Genomic DNA, 21,293 nt, shown 5'->3' with positions numbered 1-21,293 from the left:
GAGCAGAAGAGGCAGCTTTATTTCACAGCCCTGCTTTACTATCCACTGAAGCAGCCTGTGCTTTTGCAGGGATCCTGCCTTGCCTCCGGTTTTTGTTCCCCTGTTGACCTCCACCATCCGCAGCCCCCGCTTCTGGCCTCGCCCCAACCTCCCGCTTCCACCACAACAGTTGTGCTTTTTACACACGTGGGATTCCCAGTTTCTTCAGAACGGGATTCTCTCTCTGTACTAAGCACAGCAAACTTCCGATGTGACCGTGGTAAGAAGGGAAGGATTGGGGCTTTCGAGGGAGATCTTGACTCTTGATGTTCTAATCTTATCCTGGGCCTCAGTTTTCTACACGTGAAGTTACGGTTATTGGGCCGGCTAAATGAGAGTATGCATGTAAGTCATTTACCTCAGAACTGGATATGCTGCGTGCATGCAGTACGTTGTTTACTATTATTATTAACAGTGGCAGTAGTAGGAGTAGTACATTTTAAATTCTCTCTTTGGTGTTTTAAACCTCCTAGTTCAATCTTTGTGGTCAAGGTCAAGAGGTTCAAGCAGCCTGTTTAAGCTCAATTTTAGAGCCAAACATGTTTCCCAGATTCCATTTCTTAATGGAAGGTTGGAGTTTTGCCCCGTAACAGTGAGCGTTTTGGATGGTGTTCCATTTTGGAACATAATACAGGCAATCACCCAATTTCGTTTTGAAAGAACAATTGAGATGACTATGTGTGAGATGAGAGAGGTTTGCATTGTTTTCCTCCTCAGGCTGCTATGTTAGCAGGGTGTGTCCTGAAGTATTCTCTCTTTACAATTTCCTTTCTGCCTTCCAGATTTAAGGTACCACTTCTCAATCTGAGCCTGTGTATAGTAGTATTGTATTGTGTGTAGATCCTGATTTTTTTCCGAAGTCGATGTAGTGAATGGAAGCCCTGTGAACCACTATGATGCTTACAGAGCTATTTTTGGCCTCTGCCTTCCACTTTCTTTTCCACTCTGTGTGCCATCTAATCCCTTGCACTGTGCCCCACTCTTCCCTTCCCGAAAGATCGCTCTGTAGCAAACGATGCTGTTTGATAGCATTTTACCCACAGTAGAACTTCTTTCGTAATTGGAGACAGTCCTCTCAAATCCTGCCGCTGCTTTATCAACTAAGTTTATGGGATATTCTGAATCCTTTGTTGTCATTTCAACAATGTTCACAGCATCTTCACCGAGGGTAGTTTCCATCTCAAGAAACCACTTCCTTTGCTCATCCAAGAGAAGCAGCTCCTCATCCATTCAAGTTTATTGTGAGACTGTCACATCTTTAGCCTCCACTTCTAGTTCTAGTTCTCTTGCTATTTCCACCACGTCTGCAGTTACTTCCTCCACTGAAATCTCGAACCCCTCAAAGTCATCCATGAGGCTTGGAATCAACTTCTTCTAAGCTCCTGTTAATGTGGATACTTTGACCTCCTTCCATGAATCACAAGTGTTCTTAATGGCATTTAGCATGGTGAATCTTTTCCAGAAGGTTTTTGGTTTACTTTGCCCAGATCCATCAGAAGAATCACTATTTATGGCAGCCATAGCCTTACAAAATGTATCTCTTGAATAATAAAATTTGAACGTTGAAATTTGTTTTGATTCATGGGCTACAGAATGGAGGTCATGTTAGCAGGTGTGAAAACAACATTCATCTCTCTGTACATCTTCACTGGAGCATTTGGGTAACTAGGTGAATTGTCAATGGGCAGTGATATTTGGAAAGGTATCTTTTTTTTCTGAGAAGTAGGTCTTAATAGTGAGTTAAAAATATTCAGTAAACCCTGCTGTAAACAGTTATGCTGTTATCCAGGCTCTGTTGTTCCATTTATGGAGCACAGGCAGAGTAGATTTGGCATGATTCTTAAGGGCCCTAGGATTTTCAGAATGATAAATGAGTATTGGTTTTCACTTAAAGTCAACCACTGTATTAGCTCCTAACCGGAGAGTCAGCCTGTCATTAAGCTTTGAAGCCAGACATTGACTTCTCCTCTGTAGCTATGAAAGTCCCAGATGGCACCTTCTTCCAACACAAGGTTGCTTCAGCTACACTGAAGATCTGCTGTTGAGTGTAGCCACCTTCATCAATGATCTTAGCTAAATCTTCTGGATTACTTGCAGCAGCTTCTACATCAGCACCTGCTGCTTCATCTTGTACTTCTATGTTATAAAGATAGTTTCTTTCCTTAAACCTCATCAACTAACCTGTGCTAGCTTCAAACATTTCTTCTGAAGCTTCCTTACTTGTCTCAGCCTTCATAGAATTGAAGAGAGTTACAACCTCGCTCTGGATTAGGCTTTGGCTTAATAGAATGTTGTGGCTGGTTTGACTTTCTATCGAGACCACCAAAACCTTCTCTGTGTTAGCAACAAGACTATTTTGCTTTCTTATCATTTGTGTGTTCACTGGAGTGGCACTTTTAATTTCCTTCAGGAATTTTCCTTTGCATTCGTAACTTGACTAACTCTTTGTTTGGTGCAAGAGATTTAGTTTTCAGCCTATCTTGGCTTTCAACCTGTCTTCTTCATTAAGCTTAATCATTTCCAGAGTTTTATTTGAGGTGAGGAATGTGCAACTCTTCCTTTCATTTGAACACTTAGAGGCCTTTGTAGGGTTATTAACTGGCCTAATTTAAATATTTTTTGTGTCTCAGGGAATAGGGAGGCCTGAGGAGAAGGAGAGAGACTGGGGAATGGTTGGTTGATAGAGCAGTCAGAACACACACATTTATTAAGTTTTCTGTCTTACATGAGCATAGCTTATGGTGCCCCAAAACAATTAAAATAGTAACGTCAAAAATTACTGATCACTACCAGATATAATGTGAAAGTTTGAAATATTGAAATAATTACCAAAATGTGGCACAGAGACAGAGTGAGTGCATGTTGCTGGAAAAAATGGTGCTGATAGACTTGCTTGATGCAGGGTTGCCACAAACCTTCAATTTGTAAAATACCCAATATCTGCAAAACACAATGAAGCAAAGCCAATAAAATAAGGTGTGCCTGTACACACAATATATATGTATGTGTGTTTGTTTATTTATAAATAAATATATATTTAAGTATATAAATTTATTTATCTCTACCTCTGTCTTGGGATCCATCTCTATAAAATCTCCCCTTGGCTGTGTTTCCCTGGAGAACTCTGATTATGTAAGACAGTCAGACCCATCCTGCTTCTCTCCCGTGTTAGGCCCCTGCCCCTTTCTTTCCTTTTCTTTTGCTTTCTCTTTGCCATTTTCTTCACCCCCATTTTCTGGAGACTTTCTAATGCCTGGAGGAGGAAGGAAGGAGGATCAGCATTGGATTCTCTCTCTCCTTTCTTCCCAGTCCTCTGAACTGCATTTCCTGCCATCATGGGAAATTTTGAGCCTCATGACCCAGAGGGACTGTTTTGTTTTGGTTTTGGTTTTGGTTTGAGACAAGGTCTTGCTCTGTTGCCCAGACTGGAGTGCAGTGGCATGATCATAGCTTACTGCAGCCTCAAACTCCTGGACTCAAGTGATCCTCCCACCTCAGCCTGTTAAGCGTCTTGGACCACAGGCATGAGCCAGCACATCTGCCTATTTTTTTAAATTTTCATAGAGGTAGGATCTTGCTATGTTGCCCAGGCTGGCCTTGAACTCTTGGCTTCAAGCAATCCTCCCACCTTGGCCTCCCAAAGTGCTGGGATTATAGCTGTGAGCCACCATGCCTTGCCTTGTTTTATTTTTCCCTGACTCTATCTTTGTAAAACTGATTTCATCCAGCCAAGACGGGAAACTAGAGTTGCTGGGGGGAGAAGAAAGCTTTTAGGGTCGAATACAGAATACAATGTTAGTGTTGGGTTAAGGAGTGGGTATGGGGCATTAGTGGATGAAAGAGGCTAGTCAGAGACAGATCCAAGATACTGTGGTCTAACATAAGTGTGGTGGTGGTGAGGATGCATACAGCCTAGCCGAATTTTAGAAACTGTCCAATCCAATTTGGTCAAAACCCAATTTATTGTGGGTTTCTACCAAAACGTTTGAGGTTTTGGTCAAAACCTACAATAAAAATACTGTGTCAAGCATGCCCAGAACACAAGAGCATATGAGAGCCTGAGAATGTGTCTGTGAATAAAGGCAGGGCACTATTATGTAAACATACGTTATGAGAAGCTTGCTCTCTAAGCTGAGTTACAATATATCACAATAATTACGTAAATCACAAGCTACGTTTCTGATGAATCTGGCTCTGTTTTATTGATTAGAATCCTAATACCTGAAGCTGATCTTCATTGCTTGTTAGCCACATGGTATGGCTACCCGCTTTTCCACCGTGATTAACTTCTTACCATGTAAATAGTGTGTTCCAACATCAGTACTGTATGGGCACAGAGATTTTAGAGCGAGACAAACTGAATCACTCGAATTCTTGTTCTCCACCTAGCTAATTGGCCACTGATAAAATCCAGTGTCCAAATGTGGACAAATATCTTTGATTATTTAATATTTGGTACATGAATCTTGAATAGCTATGACATCTGTGAGACTGGAGGGTATGGGTTAGAGATACATAATTATTTTTATTATTAATTGAATAAATATTGATTGGAAACCTACTATATGCCAGGAATTATTCTGGGTGCTGGTAATACAGCAATGAACCTTGAAGGGAATAGGAAAAGGTTCAGCATTTTCTTTTTTTTTTTTTTTTTGAGACGGTGTCTTGCTCTGTCACCCAGGCTAGAGTGCAATGGCGCGATCTCGGCTCACTGAAACCTCTGCCTCCCGGGTTCAAGCGATTCTCCTGCCTTGGCCTCCTGAGCAGCTGGGATTACAGGCACATGCCACCATGCCCTGACAATTTTTGTATTTTTAGTTAAGGTGGGGTTTCACCATGTTGGTCAGGCTGGTCTCGAACTCCTGACCTCGTGATCCGCCCGCTTCAATCTCCCAAAGTGCTGGGATTACAGGCGTGAGCCACCATGCCCAGCCAGATTCAGCATTTTCTACCTTGCACTTCTAGAAATGACTAGGAGTAATCTTTCTTCTCTATATATTGCTTTATCAAATAATACCTTCCTTATAGAGGTGTTAACAGGATTACATTAGATAGCATCTGTCAGGTGTGTGTTCTAGTGTCTGGGCTGCTGGTAGGATGATGATGATGATGATGACAATGACAACTGTCACTATTTTTTAAATATTGGTTGGTTGGTCTGCATCTGAATGGGTCCAGAGATGGAAATGTTTTGACCTGAAACAATTCATCCTGTATATATTTATTAATCATCAACAGTGTACGAAATGCTGTGATGAACACAGGCAGCTATACAACACCTTCAAGGAGCTCTTAACCTTCAGATACATTAAAAAAAAATTCAGGGCTCTCATGCTGAAGATGAAATAAGACAAAACAGTGCCAGCCTCCCCCAGGCCCCCATCTCCATCCAGCATTTTTTCACACCTAAGCTCGACACCCTGGACCGCATTTGTTTTCTCCACTCCTGGGGTTCCACTCATTCCTCAGCTCACCACTGCCTCACTTCTGCTGCCTCAGCAGCAAAACAGCTTCTGCAAAATTCATCAGTGCCATCCACTGTGGCAGATCAAAAGCATGGTTGTCCGTCCTCTGCTAGCCTGAATTCTCTCATACTGGACGCCGCTAGCCACTCTTTTCTTCTTAAAGGTCTCCTCCCTGATTTCTGTGTGGGCACTGATCCTGAGTTTCCTTCTATTTTTTTGGCCACTCCTCAGGCTCCCTCATGAGCTCTTTTTCCTCTTACGCCTATGTGTTTGTGTTGCTCAGAATTCACACTTAATGCCACATTTCTTCTCACTCCTGCTCTTGCTCAGTGACTTCATTAGTACTCAGAGCTTCAGCTCCCATGTATGCAAAGATGATTCCAAAATCTATGACTGTAAACATTGTCTCTTGCTCAGGCTCAACACCGAAATATCCAAATGCCAACAGCATATTTTTACTTGGATGTTTCACCAGCACCTCAAGTTCAATGTTTAATGCCCCTGCCCTCCACTCAGTATCAACTATTCTTACTATGTCTCTGGAATTGGTAACGGTGTTCACTCATCTGCCAAAATCAGAAGCCACATGGCAGTCAGTCCTACTCAGTCCTTAAAAGTGAACTTTTCCTTTGAGGAGTCTTTTCCTTTGAGCAGCTTTCCAAGAACGCTGATCTAATTTTAATGGCCTCATTTTGAGATCCTGTTGCATGCTGTACATATTTTTACTTTAAATCTTATCATACCATACTATGATGCATGATTTATTTCTTCCACTAGACTATAAACTCCTTGAGGGCAGGTAACACACCATGTTCTTTGGATTTCCAGGCCAAGCAAAATGCCTAGATGGTCAACAAATGTTGGCCCTCCCACCAAAACAAACAGAAAACAAAACAAACAAAAAACCCAAGAAAGAACGTTTAAATGAAGTAGTGAATTAGTCAACAAAATAAATGAACAATATAAAAAAAGTTTGTCAAGAGTGATGCGATTTTTAAGTAACTGACATATTATACAAAGCACAAGTTCTAGCTCCTCTCTAAGACCCAGAAAATCAGATTCATTTTAGCAGGAAGTGGGTACAGCCCAGTAAGGAGCAGCCAGTCATGGAGTACCAGCTATGTGCCAAGCTCTCTGCAAGCCACCTTACATACATTTTGTTCAGTTCTTTAAACTTTTCCCATCCAACCAAGGAGGAATCCTGGGCTCAGAGAAGCCTGGTCCATTGCTGGGGACCCCCAGCTCTCAGGGGGCAGGTCCAGATTTAGAGCCCGGCAAGCCTACCTCCAGCGGCATTCTCTCCTCCACACTCTGGGTTCCCTGGGGAAGAAGAATCAGTTTTCCACCTGTCATAGTCATTCTGTTAGATACTATAGTGAGACTGGGGAGGGGTAAGACTGTAATAATGGTACTGAACATTTAAAAAACACATTTTATGGCTTGTAGGTCTCAATATAATGGTTTTTGTTATTTGATTTATAGAACTATATGAGGTGTGACTATAAAGTAATGAAGCTGATTTTATTGTATGGCTTGTGGAAATTGGTCCCTTTATAGGGGTCTCCAGCCTTTCTAGGATGAAATGCTTTAATGTAGTTGATGCCCGTGCTTCCCCACTGTTGAGGCTTTGGGGTCCAGGGAGGGAACAACAAGGATACTAAGAGAGTTCCTTAGTGGGAATGGCATTGGATCTTTGGCTGACAGCTTCACGGAGTTTCTGCAAACTGTGGAGAGTGGACATTAGTTCTCTCATGCAGCAAATATTTGCTGAGTACTTACTCTGTGCTGGGCCCTGGTCTGTAGCAGAGGAATCCGGGATGAGCAAAATAAACACTGTTCTCAGGGACCTTGCAATTCTAATGAGAGACAGAGAGTTTCCATGCATGCAATACACACAGAAACTTGGAAGGAAAAAGAGTAGGCTAGGGGCTGATGTTCTACTCCTTAGATTCTAAAGTTCTCAATAGATCACTCTCTAACCCTTGGGGAACTTCATAGATAACTTTTTACAGTGTAAATCTTACATGCCTTAGGTTGGCTTGTTTATTTTAAAGTTTTTTTGTTGTCATGTTACTTTTGTTTGTCTACTTGGTTATTTTTGTTGTTTTGTTTGCTTTGGTTTTGCCTACTTCATCATTCTGGCATTAAGGATGGAAAAAAAGGAATTGACTGTCCCCCATCATGGAGAGCTGCCATCGTGCCAGGCTCTGGGAATGGCACTTTCACATGCATCACCATGCTCACAGCCGTCCTGTGAGGAAGCTCTCATGCACGCCGCTCACAGAGGAGGGGACACAAACTCAGAGGATCGCCCTGCTTGGAAGTGGCAGAGCTGGGACTGGAAGCCAGGCGTTTTAATTCTTGCACAGTGTTGCTTCCTTCCATCAGTCCAGGCAGATGCATTCTAGGTCGAAAATGATGTGATGTGGTCTGTGATGGAAAAGAGGAACAGGTTGGGATTTAAGGGGCCTGAATTCTGCCCTTAGGTTAGCAGCTGACTAGGAAAACCATTGAATGTGTATTTGCATCAGTTTTGGAAGAGTGCAAAGAAGACTGAGAAGCAAGGTTCCACATGGATTTCCTGCATTAATTGTGCAAGCAGCTACAATATAGGATTGGTGTGGGTTTTTAGAGGAGGGTACTTGTGTCTCATCCAAAGTGTTGTGTTCTGTGGTATGTAATTCCCTTTCTGGTGACTTTCTTAGCCTAAAAATGGAAGCCCCAGTCAACTTTTACCACTCTGTTCACCACAACACATTTTGAGTTCACTAGAGCTCCATGACCGGAAGGACCCAGAGAGCCACCTGCTTCAAGCTAAGCCACCATGTCTTCTCGGCCACTCCACTCCACTGGGTCCACACTGACTGAAGTTGGTTTCTGTCATACAAATACGCATCAAACCCAGGCTTCTCACTTTATATGTCTCCCTAATACACACATGGAACAGCTGGGTACAATCTTCTCTCAGATAAACACAAGCTGTAAGTCTTCCTTATTTATGAATAACAGTTTGAAATTGCTTTTATAACTGAATAAAAATTTTATTAGATAAATTCAGATATTTCTGTGTGATCCCAGATTCCCCAATAGCCATCCTCATCTAGACAGCCCCTCCAGGGCAAAATAAGAGCTTATTAATAACCACAGAAGCCTTTTCATTTTTAGGCAACTTCTAATTCTAAAGTGGCCTCTTCTTCAAACTCAGAGAAAAACCTGTCCTGTTTCTTTTATTATATACACACGCAGAAAAAAAGCCTTTGGAGTCCTTGGGAATTTTTGTGTCTTGCTCTGTACAGCTTCTCTGCCCACAGAGATACTTCAGAGAAGAAACTTGTGACAATGGGGAATTAGGTCTCTTTCTGTAGGCAGTAATAACTAGCATTTATTATGGACATAGTGAGTGCCAGGCATGATGCCAATTATTTTACAGGCAGTATTTCACTTAACACTGATGTCGGCTGAATCATGGCCCCCCACATTCGTATGTTGAAACTCTAAGCACCAATGTGACTCTACTTAGAGATAGGGATTTTAGGAGGTGATTAAAGTTAAAGGGGCAGAAGGATGGGGCCCTAATCCCTTAGAATTGGTGGCCTTCTGAGAACAGAGAGAGTTTTCTTCCCCATGTGAGCACAGAGCAAGAAGGTAGCTGTCTCAAGGCAGAAAGAGAGCCCTCGTCAGAGCATGTTCACGCTGGCACCCTGATCTCAGATTTGCAGCCTGTGCCACTGTGAGAAAACAGATTCCTGTGAGGCCACCTAGTCTGCAGTATTTTGTTATGGCAGCCTGAGCTGACTAAGACATACACTCACAAGTACCCTACAGATTCATTGCTGTGGTGGTCTCTATTTACAGAGGTGGCAGCTGTAAGATAAGTGAATGTAAGGAGCTTGTGTAAAGTCCCACAGATAGTGAGCTGCAGAGGCGGGGCTCGGACTGACGCCTGGCTGCCCTGTGTTTGCTCCAGTCTTTCCTACTGCACTCTAGAGCACAGGCACACAGTCCACCTAGATCACAGCAGGGAAGTCAAAACCGGCTGAGGTCTTAAACCCAGGTCCTTCGACTCACATTAAGGGTCAGTGAGCAGCGTTTTCTTGTTTTCTTAAAAACGGTGATAACTTCATGGCCTCATCTCCAAACAATGTTAGAGACTACTCTCAAAAGATGAGTTGTGACCAAGTAGAGGAGATATATTAAGAGACAACTAAATGGAGTGAAATAGGTTACGTCTCACGGGGTTGGCTGAAGGGCCCTGTTTCCAAATTACGAACAAAGGCAGAGGAGCCTCTAGATTCAGACCGAGGGTTCCATGGATAATATGCCCCCTTCCAAAAATGCACACAGCAGAGCTTTACTGCTATTTTTTACGATAATTAGGAAAGCAAGCTTTCAACGAGACAATAGCATCACCCTCAGTCCTCCAAGCTAAGCTTCAAATCTCTTTCTCCCGCTGTCGTCCTGATGTCTCCATTTGACTGTCTCATAGAGGTGATAGCTTCACAACTTAATCAGAACTCTTTATTCATTCTTCAATTCCTGCCTCCTTAAACCCAGTCCTGCTGGCATCATCCTCATTACAGGTAGCTGTAAAATGCAGCTGGTTACCCAAATCTTCCTCAATCTCTCTCTTTTTCTCAATCCCCAATCTCAGGAAGTCTTAACTACTATTCTTCAGAAATGCACCTCTCACCTTTCCATAATTCTCTCTCTTCATTGCCATCGTTTCTGGCCTCTGCTGCTCCTGTCTTGCCCTCTGCTTCTACTCTGTAGCCCTGCAATCTAGTCCTCTACGCAGCAGTCAAAGTGACGTGCAAAATTTTTCAATCACAACCAGTCACTTTTCTACTGAAATGTTTCCAAAGTTATCGTACTGCCCTTAGAATCAATTCTAAAGCAGTTACTGTGGCCTTCAAGGCCCAGGGCAGCTGCACCTTGATCTGCCCCTGGGTCTAGTGGGCTACCTCTGCCATATGCCACTATGGTGTTTGTTTGCTCAGCTCCAACCTTCACTCAGCTGATCAGTCAGGACTCAGGTCAAATGCTCCCTTTTCAGAGAGGCTTCCCCTGGCTATTTGATTTTTCACTCTTCCCACATCATCACACTTTTTTTTTTAAATGTATAGCTTGTAGCACAATCTAAATATTTGCATCTACTTACTTTTTACGGTCTCTTTCCCCCTTCTTCAACACTGCTCACACACCCTTGCAGAAAAGCATATAATAAAGCTGATCTCATTAATTACTGCATCTCCAGTCCCTAGAACAGTGTCCAACATAAAATAGGTGTGTCATACATATTTACAGAATTAGTAAATGAATTCATAAATGAATAAGTAAAAATTGTGTTAGGTTTTTTGTCATTTTTAAATTGGTTTCTTTCTTTGACTGTTAGTCTTGGTTATCGCCCTCTGTGTGAGACTGATCTGTCAAAGACTATAAGGCAGATAACGTCCTGCCACAAGTAAGAGACTTTTCACAGCCCAGGATACTGGTTAGAAGTATCCATCCATACCCAAAGCAGCAGCAGTGCTCAGCAGTTAGCTCAGTTTAGGTTCTGAACAGAAGTTGCTGCCCGACAAGGCCCACCTCCCCTTTGTCTTTCTCCGTAATTGTGGGTTCGTGAGTTGTGTGCACCATTGTTCAGCTGCTTCTTTTTTTTTTTTTTTTTTTTTTTGAGACGGAGTCTCGCTCTGTCTCCCAGGCTGGAGTGCAGTGGCGCAATCTGGGCTCACTGCAAGCTCCGCCTCCCGGGTTCACGCCTTTCTCCTGCCTCAGCCTCTCCGAGTAGCTGGGACTACAGGCGCCCGCCACCACGCCCGGCTAATTTTTTGTATTTTTAATAGAGACGGGGTTTCACCGTGGTCTCGATCTCCTGACCTCGTGATCCGCCCGCCTCGGCCTCCCAAAGTGCTGGGATTACAAGCGTGAGCCACCGCGCGTTCAGCTGCTTCTTACAGGATGCATCTCTTCAGTGTCATGAGCTATGTTCCATCACCAGCCACAGTCCACATACACATAGGAATATTATAGGCTTACAATCTTATTTAAGCCAATTTGAAATGCAATAATGTGATCAGACTTTTTACAGGTGTTTTTCCCAGGTGGGCTGCCTTACTTTTCATCTAGCTTTTCTGGGACATTCTATCTTCTCCAGGTTGCAGATACTACCTGTCAGTTTCAAGTTGCTGGAGTCACCTGAATTCTGACCTGGAAATCCCTAGGGTTCTTTACAACTCTTTGCCTTCTTTGCGGCTCTATCTCCTACCTGAGAAAATTCCCTCTGGCAAGGATTCCTGTTCTCAAGCTTGTTCATAATTACTTTTCTCTGGCTAGCCAGTGGTCTGTCTTGTGATCACTACAGCCCTGTAATCAGGATACAACTTTGCATTTTCTGTTACAAATTGTCATAAACGAGACTTCTGTAGGTCTGAGTAGAATCTCTAGTTTGTACATAGGGCATTTATAACCTTTCACTCCCATCTTTTTTTCATGTCACAAATTGTTATCATGTGAAAATGGGAGTTTGGCTATATAACCATAATTCATGATTATTAAATTTTCCAATGTTCCAAGTCCTTTGGTGATACGTTGCATGTATTATCTCATTAATTGTCCCTTATATTAATCATGTTTTTTATGTTCTGTATTTTATGATGCTTTGATATCCTGGGTCTTGCTAATTCTGGAAAGACTGTCCCTCCTAGGGCTAGCTAATTCTTAGAGATAATAAAAAACTTGCCTGTGAGCATGCCCTTTGTGAGAAAACCAATCCATCCAAAACCCATACCCCAAACATTCCTTTTATCTAATGCTCACACACCAAATCAATACTGCCCTTGCCCTAGATCACCCCAGGGCCAGGTACACTAGAACCACTAGAACCACCCTCACCGCCGTAACACAGAGCCTGCCAGAAGTATTCAAACTTTACAACCCTAAGCTTGCTGAAGTTTGCCTACCTTGCCTCTCCTATTTATTCCCAAGGAAATCACAATAAAGACCCTGTGCTGGGCCTTCCTCTCACTCCTGCCTCCTGACCAACCCCGGTGCCTCCCCATGTGGTCCAGCATGGCACGGTGTGCCCCTCGTCTTGGGAGCTGTGAGGAATAAACTCATCTTTCAAGGCAGTGGTCTCTGTGTCTGTCATCTTACCAGCCTTGACTTTAAAACGTGCTGGGTACATTTCAAGAAACGTCAAACCCTATAACATAGGTGGGATAGGTATTCCTGGGTATCAGCCAGGCAGCTAGAGAGATGACAAGTCAGCATCTGAACAGACAATATAACTTCAAAAGTAGTATAGGTTGAGCATCCCAAATCCAAAAATCTGAAACTTTTTGAGGACAGACATGATGCTCAAAGGAAGTGCTCACTGGAGCATAATGAATTTGAGATGTCCAGATTTGGGGTGCTCAACAGTATAATGCAAAGACTCCAAAATTTAAAATAATTCAAAATCTGAAACACTTCTGGTCTCAAGCATTTCCGATAAGGGATACTCTTAGTCATGATGTTAATTTGTCTTTATATATGTTTCCACATATCTAAGAGGGTTTCACTAGGGGCCACCCTGTCATGATACACAGCCAAGCATTTCCTAGAAAAGTTCTGACATAAACTACTTAGTCCTCGTTCATTGTGAACCTCAACTCATTTTCTAATTTCAATTTGGTCTCAGCTTTATATTCTATAAATGCACAGACTAGTCCACAGCAGTGTCCTACAGAGGAATGAAGTCTCTCCCACACAACTGTAGGCTCACAGAGATTAACATTAAATGAGACCTTTGCAGTCATTTCTCTGATTTGCTAGCCCATGAGTTGAGCCCGTTTATTCACTCAGAACTATTGAGCTAAGAAACGCTGCTACAGAAGAAAATAGAGACAGGCCCTCTTCCTTAGGACTCCAGATACCTTATTTCAGGGGAGCCAGCTGTGCAAAAAAAATGGGATACTTGGTTTATTTCTTCGCAAGAGCGAGACCTATTATATATTGTTAAGAAAATTTACACCTCGCTTCCGCCCGTCTCTGCTGCTCGTCTTTACTTGCCTCAGCCATTCTTTTCCTATCGGGAATCTCATGCTGTCCTAGCCTTTCTCTTTTTCCTTAATAACTCTTCCAGTCTCAAGCAATCTTTTATGAGTTGATTTAGCAACTGCCTCATTTTTGTCTCTTGAGAAGCAATAGAACCAGCAGGTCCAGGAGAGAGGAATGGATCTGAATGCCCTACAACCAAGTGACAGAGCTGCGAGCGTTGAGGGGCAACCTGACCCAACTCCACGGCTGCCACCCACCTGTGTTCAAGCTCCAAACACTGCAACTGAAGAAAATCATAAGCCCGGCCTCAGGTTCTCAGCTTTACACAAGTTAAAGTATGAAAAAGAGCCTTTCCCGTCTGGTGATACTAGACTAGAACTCAGAGTTGAGAGGTTGAAGTACAATGTCAATCAGGAAACGCGGGTTCACTCAAGTCTTGAGAAAAGACATGTGTCATGAAAGCTAGTAGGAAATCCCAAAATAGGTTGTGGGGCTGCTCCCTGAGCCCCCAGCCTCTCCTCTCTGCATCACAACTCCCCAAAGCCTTGTACCTCGGGAGCTTATGGATGAGACCTGGACCCCACTGCTGCCTTTGTCATACCTGCTTTCTGGAAAGGTCCTAACCCAGTGGAGCAGTGTGTAACAATGCTCTGTCAATGACAGGCCGCATATATGACAGTGGTATAGAAAAGATTACAGTGGAACTAAAAACTCATCATCCTCCAGTGACACTGTAGCCATCTTAGTGTCTTAGCTCAAAGTGTTACTCAGGTGTTTGTGGTGATGCTGGTGTAAACAAACCCTACTATGCTGCCGGTCCTTTTAAAGTCTAGCACGTGCAAATATGTACAGTGCATAAGACTTGATAACAAATATAAACGACTATGTTACTAGTTTTTATGTTTACTATACTATACTTTTTTCTTTAGAGTATGCTCCTGCTACTTATTTTAAAAAGGTGATTTTAAAACAGCCACAGGCATGTCCTTCAGGAGGTATCTAGAAGAAGACATTGCTATCATAGGAGATGACAGCTCCATGCATGTTATTGCCCCTGAAGCTCTTCCAGTGTGAGGAAATGTGGAGGCAGAAGACAGTGATACTGATCATCCTGACTCCATGTAGGCCTAGGCTAATGTGTGTATTTGTGTCTTAGTTTTTAGCAAACAAAATTTAAAAAGTAGGCTGGGCGCAGTGGCTCACACCTGTAATCCCAGCACTTCGGGAGGCCGAGGCGGGCGGATCACGAGGTCAGGAGATCGAGACCATCCTGGCTAACATGGTGAAACCCCGTCTCTATTAAAAATGCAAAAAGTCAGCTGGGCGTGGTGGTGGGCGCCTGTAGTTCCAGCTACTTAGGAGGCTGAGGCAGGAGAATGGCGTGAACTCGGGAGGTGGAGCTTGCAGTGAGCCGAGATCGCACCACTGAAACTCCAGCCTGGGTGACAGAGCGAGACTCTGTCTCAAAAACAAACAAACAAACGAAAGTGGAAAAAAGCTTAGAATAAGGATATAAGAATATATTTCTGTACAACTGTACAACGTGTTTGTGTTTTAAGCTAATGTTACCATGCAACAGTCAAAAAGTTAAAATAATTCAAAGTTTATAAAGTTAAAAAGTTACAATACGCTAAAGTTATTATCGAAGAAAGAAAAACATGTTTTGATAAATTTAGGGTAGCCTAATTATACAGTGTTTATGAAGGCTATGGTGGTGTGCAGTAATGTCCTAGGCCTTCATTCCCCACCCACTCACTGACTCACCCAGAGCAACTTCCAGCTCTGCAAGCTCCGTCCACGGCAAATGTCCTGTACAGATGTACCATTTTTTTATCTTTTGTACTGTATTTTTATTGCACATTTTCTGTGTTTAGATACACAAATCCTTACTATTGTGTTACAATTGCCTACAGTATTCGGTACAGTAGCATGCTGTACAGGCTTGCAGCCAAGGAGCAATAGGCTCTACCATACAGCCTAGGTATGTAGTAGGCTATGTCATCTAGGTTTATGGAAGTACACACTAGGATATTCACACAATGACAAAATCTCCTAAAGACACTTCTCAGACTGTATCCCCCTCCAGAAGCAGCATATGACTATATATATGTTTCACTATAGCTGATATAATTAGTGATAAGTATTCTCCTCCTAGGTAAGATGCTCTAATTAAAAATTTTGGACCTACACACATATGTGGGCTAACCCTTTTAGAATAGGGAATGGGGCAGTATTTATTTGTGCTCAGTCTCTCAGAACTGAAAGCAAGTAGTATGCCTTTGTATCCTTCAGCAACTAAAGTAATAAACGATAAGAGCTCAATGCTTATTTTTGAATTAAATTTCATTTTGCCAATTGTGCAGAGCCCAGTCTAATTTAACAAAAGGCTCTGAGAAAAAATACAGTAGAGCAGATGCACATAGCAACCATTAAATTAGAATACAACGGGGAGGCTTCTGCCAGGGGAGCGGAGAAGGCCTCCCGAGGGGCCCGAGGGGCCCAAGGGAAGCGGAGCTCTGGGGTTTAGAGCAGAAAGAGACAAATCCGAGACCAAAGAAAGGGGGAGGCTGGCCTCCAAAAGCACCGAGTCGCCTCCCAGCACCACTGTGGTGCCACTTCCTCTGAGCGGTTTTAGGAGGATCAGTCCTACTACTTTTTAGGATCTGCTGTGTTTTTCCCAGCCCTTGCTTTTTACCACGATAAGGTGTAGGACAGGGACAATGCTGCATGCTGTGTTTTAAGGAGAAATTGAGATTTGCCACTTTGGGGACAGGCGTCCAGTGGAGGGACACGGGCGTTTCCGAGGTGGGTCCTCGGAGGTGGGTCCACTCCAGCTCTGCACGGGCCCAGGACAGCGCGCCGTCAGGGCTGGGCTTGGCTGGGCGGGGAGCCGTTCGCAGCGCGATGGACACGCACACCGGTGCCCCATCTGGCGTGGGCAGGGTAGTTCCCCTCTCCAGGGCGGGGTTTGGCAACTTCTGCGCTGGCATCGGCGAGGGAAGGTGCCAGTGTCAGTTTTCCATTTGCTGCTTTCCCCAGAACTCCCTCTCCCGCCCTCCCCTCTCCCTCCCGCTCCCTCCACCCCACCCCTCTGTAGGGGAAGCCACTGCGAGGGGCGCCGCGTTCTCTCGGCTGGCGCGGGTGTCGGGACGGAGCGAAGTGGGCGCGGTGGTGCGGGCTTATCCCCGCAGGCATCCCCAGCCCGGTGGGCGCGGCGGCGGTTAAGGTGGGTGCCCGCGCCCCGCGCCCGCCCGCCGGGATGAGCGCGCAGTCCTCGCCGCCGGCCCGCCCGCTCGCTCCGAGGCGGCAGCGGGAGAAAGTGGCGGTCAGGGATGGAGCTGCTGCCATGACAACCCCGGCGGTCGCGGCCCGCGCGCGTCAGGGCTGCTCCCGGGAGGAAGGCGGCGCGGAGGCCGGGGGCGGCCGCTGAGCGTGGCGTCCGCGCGTCCCCGCGTCCCGTGCCGCGTCCCCGGAGGAGGCGGGGGCCGCCGTCTGCCCAGCTCCCCGTGCGCCCGGAGCCTGCGCCGGGCGGCGCTCTCCCCCTGGCTGGCCGCGAGTCTCCGACCGGGCTGCGGAGGACGGCCACCGACCGGAGGACCCTGGCTGCGCCGGCCGCGCGTCCCCGCCTTGGAACTTTTTGCCGCCTTGGGGTTCCAGATGCGAGACTTGGGGCCCGGGGACACGTACATCTGTACATGTGTGTGGTCTAATAAAACATTTCCTCCTCTCCTTGAAGCCGCAGCTTTTTATGACAGCTCCTGTATGTCAGAGACACTTGCCTTCTTCTCTGGGTTATAAACTTTTGATGCCAGAGCTCTGCAGAACGTGCCCAACTGCATCTTAAAGTAGCGTCTCGAAGAGAGAGGCAGAGAAAGCGCAATCTGTGACCTTCATCCCCGCACCTTGCTTCTTCCTCTCCCCTCCTGGCTGCCTCCCTCCTCCCCAGGGGAGCGTCAAGAAAGCTCTTTTTGGATGCAGGAGGGGGCATCTGGTCCTGCTAGGCTGGAAAGCTGAGGCAGGATCTGAGGAAGAATTCTTAGACTCCGGAGAGCCTGGACTCCTCTCTTCTCCTTCCCCCTGCTCCTGACGAGCTCTGCCCCTTCCCTCCTCCCCGCACCGCTTCCCGAGCCGGCTGGTGCGCGGGGCGGGGGACCAGGACCGTGCGGCTGCCGGAGTTCTGGGAAGTTGTGGCTGTCGAGGATGGGGGTCTGTGGGTACCTGTTCCTGCCCTGGAAGTGCCTCGTGGTCGTGTCTCTCAGGCTGCTGTTCCTTGTACCCACAGGAGTGCCCGTGCGCAGCGGAGATGCCACCTTCCCCAAAGCCATGGACAACGTGACGGTCCGGCAGGGGGAGAGCGCCACCCTCAGGTAGGGAGCTGTCCTTCCGCGGGGGCCGAGCCCCTGGGCTGTGGTCGCTGGGGAGAGGTGGGAAGAGGGGGCAGAAGGCTCCATGGGGGACCGGAGCGCGAGAGGGCCTGGCGCAGGCCCGAGGGGAGCCCGCTTGCGTGCTGCCGTGCCGACTGCCGTGCCCCTGGACAGGTTCGTCCTGTGCTCCGGCTATGCTGGTCCAGGATCTTATGCGCGAACCTTGAAGTCCATGTGTGGGACTCCGTGGTTCTTTGAAGTCATGACAGGCTAGATTCTCTCCTACGTGGGCACCAAGATGAGAACATGAGGGCATGGGTTTGAAATACTGGGTGGCTAGCCCGAGCCCCTTGGATGGCTGTCACAGGCCAGAAGGTACGTGATGAGGCAGGATCGTCCTCAGGACCTCCAGGCTAGCCCTTATCAGAGATGCACCTCAAATGTAAGGTTGTGGAATTACCAGTGCCAGGCCACGGCCTGTTATGAGTCTCCTCAAGACCCAACACTCGTGGCAAACCTGGTGTAGTGCTCCTAGGGTCCCTACTGTAAATTACGAGAGCAGTTTTACTTTTGCAGACTGGGTCCAAGGAAAGGAAACATGTAGCTTTTATGCAGCAACATCACTCCTGTGTGAAAAGCACAATAGGAGAGCTTTTTGTTTTACCTTAATGAGTTACAGACAATCACTTGCATGCTCCAGGCAGAGAGGTGGAGAATCTTGGAATATGAACCTTTGGGGACTGGGCTTGCTGCAGCAGATACTTTAATAAAAATGCAGCCACCACTTTCCACCAGCTCAGCAGATATCATCTTTTATCCCTTTAATGAGGCAGTTCTGGTCCTAGGAGACAGATTCAGGGACGTCCCAGCTTAACTATGTCTCACAGTGTACACAGGGCGAATGCATTTGCCCTGCCTATGACTTTGATGGTTATGGTGAAGATAAAACATCCTGACCCAGATTCTGCAGCCAAAATGCCTGGCTTCCCCTAGGAGAGTGTGAGGGTGAGGCTTCTTCCTGTTCCTCCCTTGGCTTTCCTGGTGGAACCTTTCCTGCATCTAGACAAGCCTCTCCCTGGAGGAGGAAAGACCCGTCTCTGGGACACTGGAATTCTTTTCCTGAGCCCAAGGGTGAAAGTTGGATTCTGCCACTTTGGGTGATACTTAGCTGGATCTTCTTTTTAGTTAGAGAACAGGTCTCAGAACCCTGTGTGCTGTTTCTCAGAAGCCCAAAGCAGATGGAGAAAAAAGGAGAATAGGGAGGCCCTTCCTGGCAGATGTGAAGGAAAAGTCCTCCTGGCCTTGTGGGTACCACTCAGCCTGCCCCAGACTAGAATGTAATATCCTTACTCCATTGCTTCAAAGAAGGTTCCATGAGGAATCAGGGAACATTTCCCAGTACGCGTTTGCAGTGGACTAGTTGGCTTAAAGATATAAGTAGCACGCGGGTTATAATACCTGTTAACCAAGGAAATGTCAGTAAATATTACTAGTGTTCAGGGATGTTGATGCAGCCACACACCTCTTTACCATCTAATGTGCCACTGGGGGCAAAGAGGTCTAGCACTGAATAGGATCTCAGTCCTGAATTTTCCAAAATCCTCTGTCCTCTTCCTGTCCCCCCAAATTAAACCAGAAACTTGAAAACTTGAGCTTTCTGCTTTCTGAGATGCAATAAGACTATCCCACCAGCAGAGGGCCAGCTTCCATCTACCAATTTTTTATTAGCTGTTGGCCTGTTTTCATGATCTTCAATTCTAATGTTGAGCAGCTGGGCTTGGGAATGGGAATGGGAATAAAAAAAGAAAAGCTGAATAGTTGCTTTTTGTTCTCTGCAGAAAAAAAAAGAACAACTTACACGTTCTAGCATAACTGTTGTCTGTTACCTGATTGCATGGCGTAATTTTTTTTTTAAGTAAGCACGTCTCATGTTGATTTTGCGTCTCTTCTATACATTTACCCCAGAATAGAGAAATTCAGCACATTATCTACATTTTAATCTCTTTAAATCCTCATTCTCTTAGCTCGTGTCATCTTCTCTTTTATTATTCTCTTCTTTCATTTTTATCAGATGCTCCCATAATGTATACTTTCGTCTGTCACTCATTATTTTCTTTCTTTTTTGTCTTTATCACTTAAGTCTTCTTATTCCTTGATTTTTTAAGGTTTGGATTTCACTGCTACCACAGTGTTTCTTTCTTTTTTTTTTTCCTTTTTTTTCTTTCTTTTTTTTATTATACTTTAGGGTTTTAGGGTACATGTGCACAATGTGCAGGTTTGTTACATATGTATCCATGTGCCATGTTGATTTCCTGCACCCATTAACTCGTCATTTAGCATTAGGTGTATCTCCTAATGCTGTCCCTCCCCCCTCCCCCCACCCCACAACAGTCCCCGGAGTGTGAAGTTCCCCTTCCTGTGTCCATGAGTTCTCATTGTTCAATTCCCACCTATGAGTGAGAACATGCGGTGTTTGGTTTTTTGTCCTTGCGATAGTTTACTGAGAATGATGTTTTCCAGTTTCATCCATGTCCCTACAGAGGACACGAACTCATCATTTTTTATGGCTGCATAGTATTCCATGGTGTATATGTGCCACATTTTCTTAATCCAGTCTATCGTTGTTGGACATTTGGGTTGGTTCCAACTCTTTGCTATTGTGAATAGTGCTGCAATAAACATACGTGTGCATGTGTCTTTATAGCAGCATGATTTATAGTCCTTTGGGTATATACCCAGTAATGGGATGGCTGGGTCAAATGGTATTTCTAGTTCTAGATCCCTGAGGAATCGCCACACTGACTTCCACAATGGTTGAACTAGTTTACAGTCCCACCAACAGTGTAAAAGTGTTCCTATTTCTCCACATCCTCTCCAGCACCTATTGTTTCCTGATTTTTTAATGATGGCCATTCTAACTGGTGTGAGATGGTATCTCACTGTGGTTTTGATTTGCATTTCTCTGATGGCCAGTGATGATGAGCATTTCTTCATGTGTTTTTTGGCTGCATAAATGTCTTCTTTTGAGAAGTGTCTGTTCATGTCCTCTGCCCACTTTTTGATGGGGTTGTTTGTTTTTTTCTTGTAAATTTGTTTGAGTTCATTGTAGATTCTGGATATTAGCCCTTTGTCAGATGAGTAGGTTGCAAAAATTTTCTCCCATTCTGTAGGTTGCCTGTTCACTCTGATGATAGTTTCTTTTGCTGTGCAGAAGCTCTTTAGTTTAATGAGATCCCATTTGTCGATTTTTGCTTTTGTTGCCATTGCTTTTGGTGTTTTAGACATGAAGTCCTTGCCCACGCCTATGTCCTGAATGGTATTGCCTAGGTTTTCTTGTAGGATTTTAATGGTTTTAGGTCTAACATATAAGTCTTTAATCCATCTT

General features: G+C 45.0%; 1 protein-coding gene across 6 annotated transcripts in view; it reads left to right on the top strand.

Moving 5' to 3' along the window:
- The window catches only part of OPCML (opioid binding protein/cell adhesion molecule like), a 1,137,420-nt gene that overhangs the window by 590,104 nt on the left and 526,023 nt on the right, over positions 1-21,293 (top strand). For 3 of the 6 annotated variants that reach the window (XM_032167927.2, XM_032167922.2, XM_032167921.2), the window contains exon 1: positions 17,729-17,911. In XM_032167927.2, the coding sequence (XP_032023818.1) occupies positions 17,745-17,911 (167 nt within the window). In that variant the 5' untranslated portion in view covers positions 17,729-17,744. Of the gene's footprint in view, positions 1-16,685; positions 16,771-17,728; positions 17,912-21,293 lie in introns of those variants that run through there. The other 3 variants (XM_032167929.2, XM_032167925.2, XM_058446709.1) reach the window with 2 other exon arrangements.

Source organism: Hylobates moloch, unplaced genomic scaffold (genome assembly GCF_009828535.3).
Source record: "Hylobates moloch isolate HMO894 unplaced genomic scaffold, HMol_V3 SCAFFOLD_11, whole genome shotgun sequence".
Classification (NCBI taxonomy): domain Eukaryota; kingdom Metazoa; phylum Chordata; class Mammalia; order Primates; family Hylobatidae; genus Hylobates; species Hylobates moloch.
The sequence above is the reverse complement of the archived record's forward strand: the minus strand, read 5'-3'. Positions and strand labels throughout refer to the sequence as shown.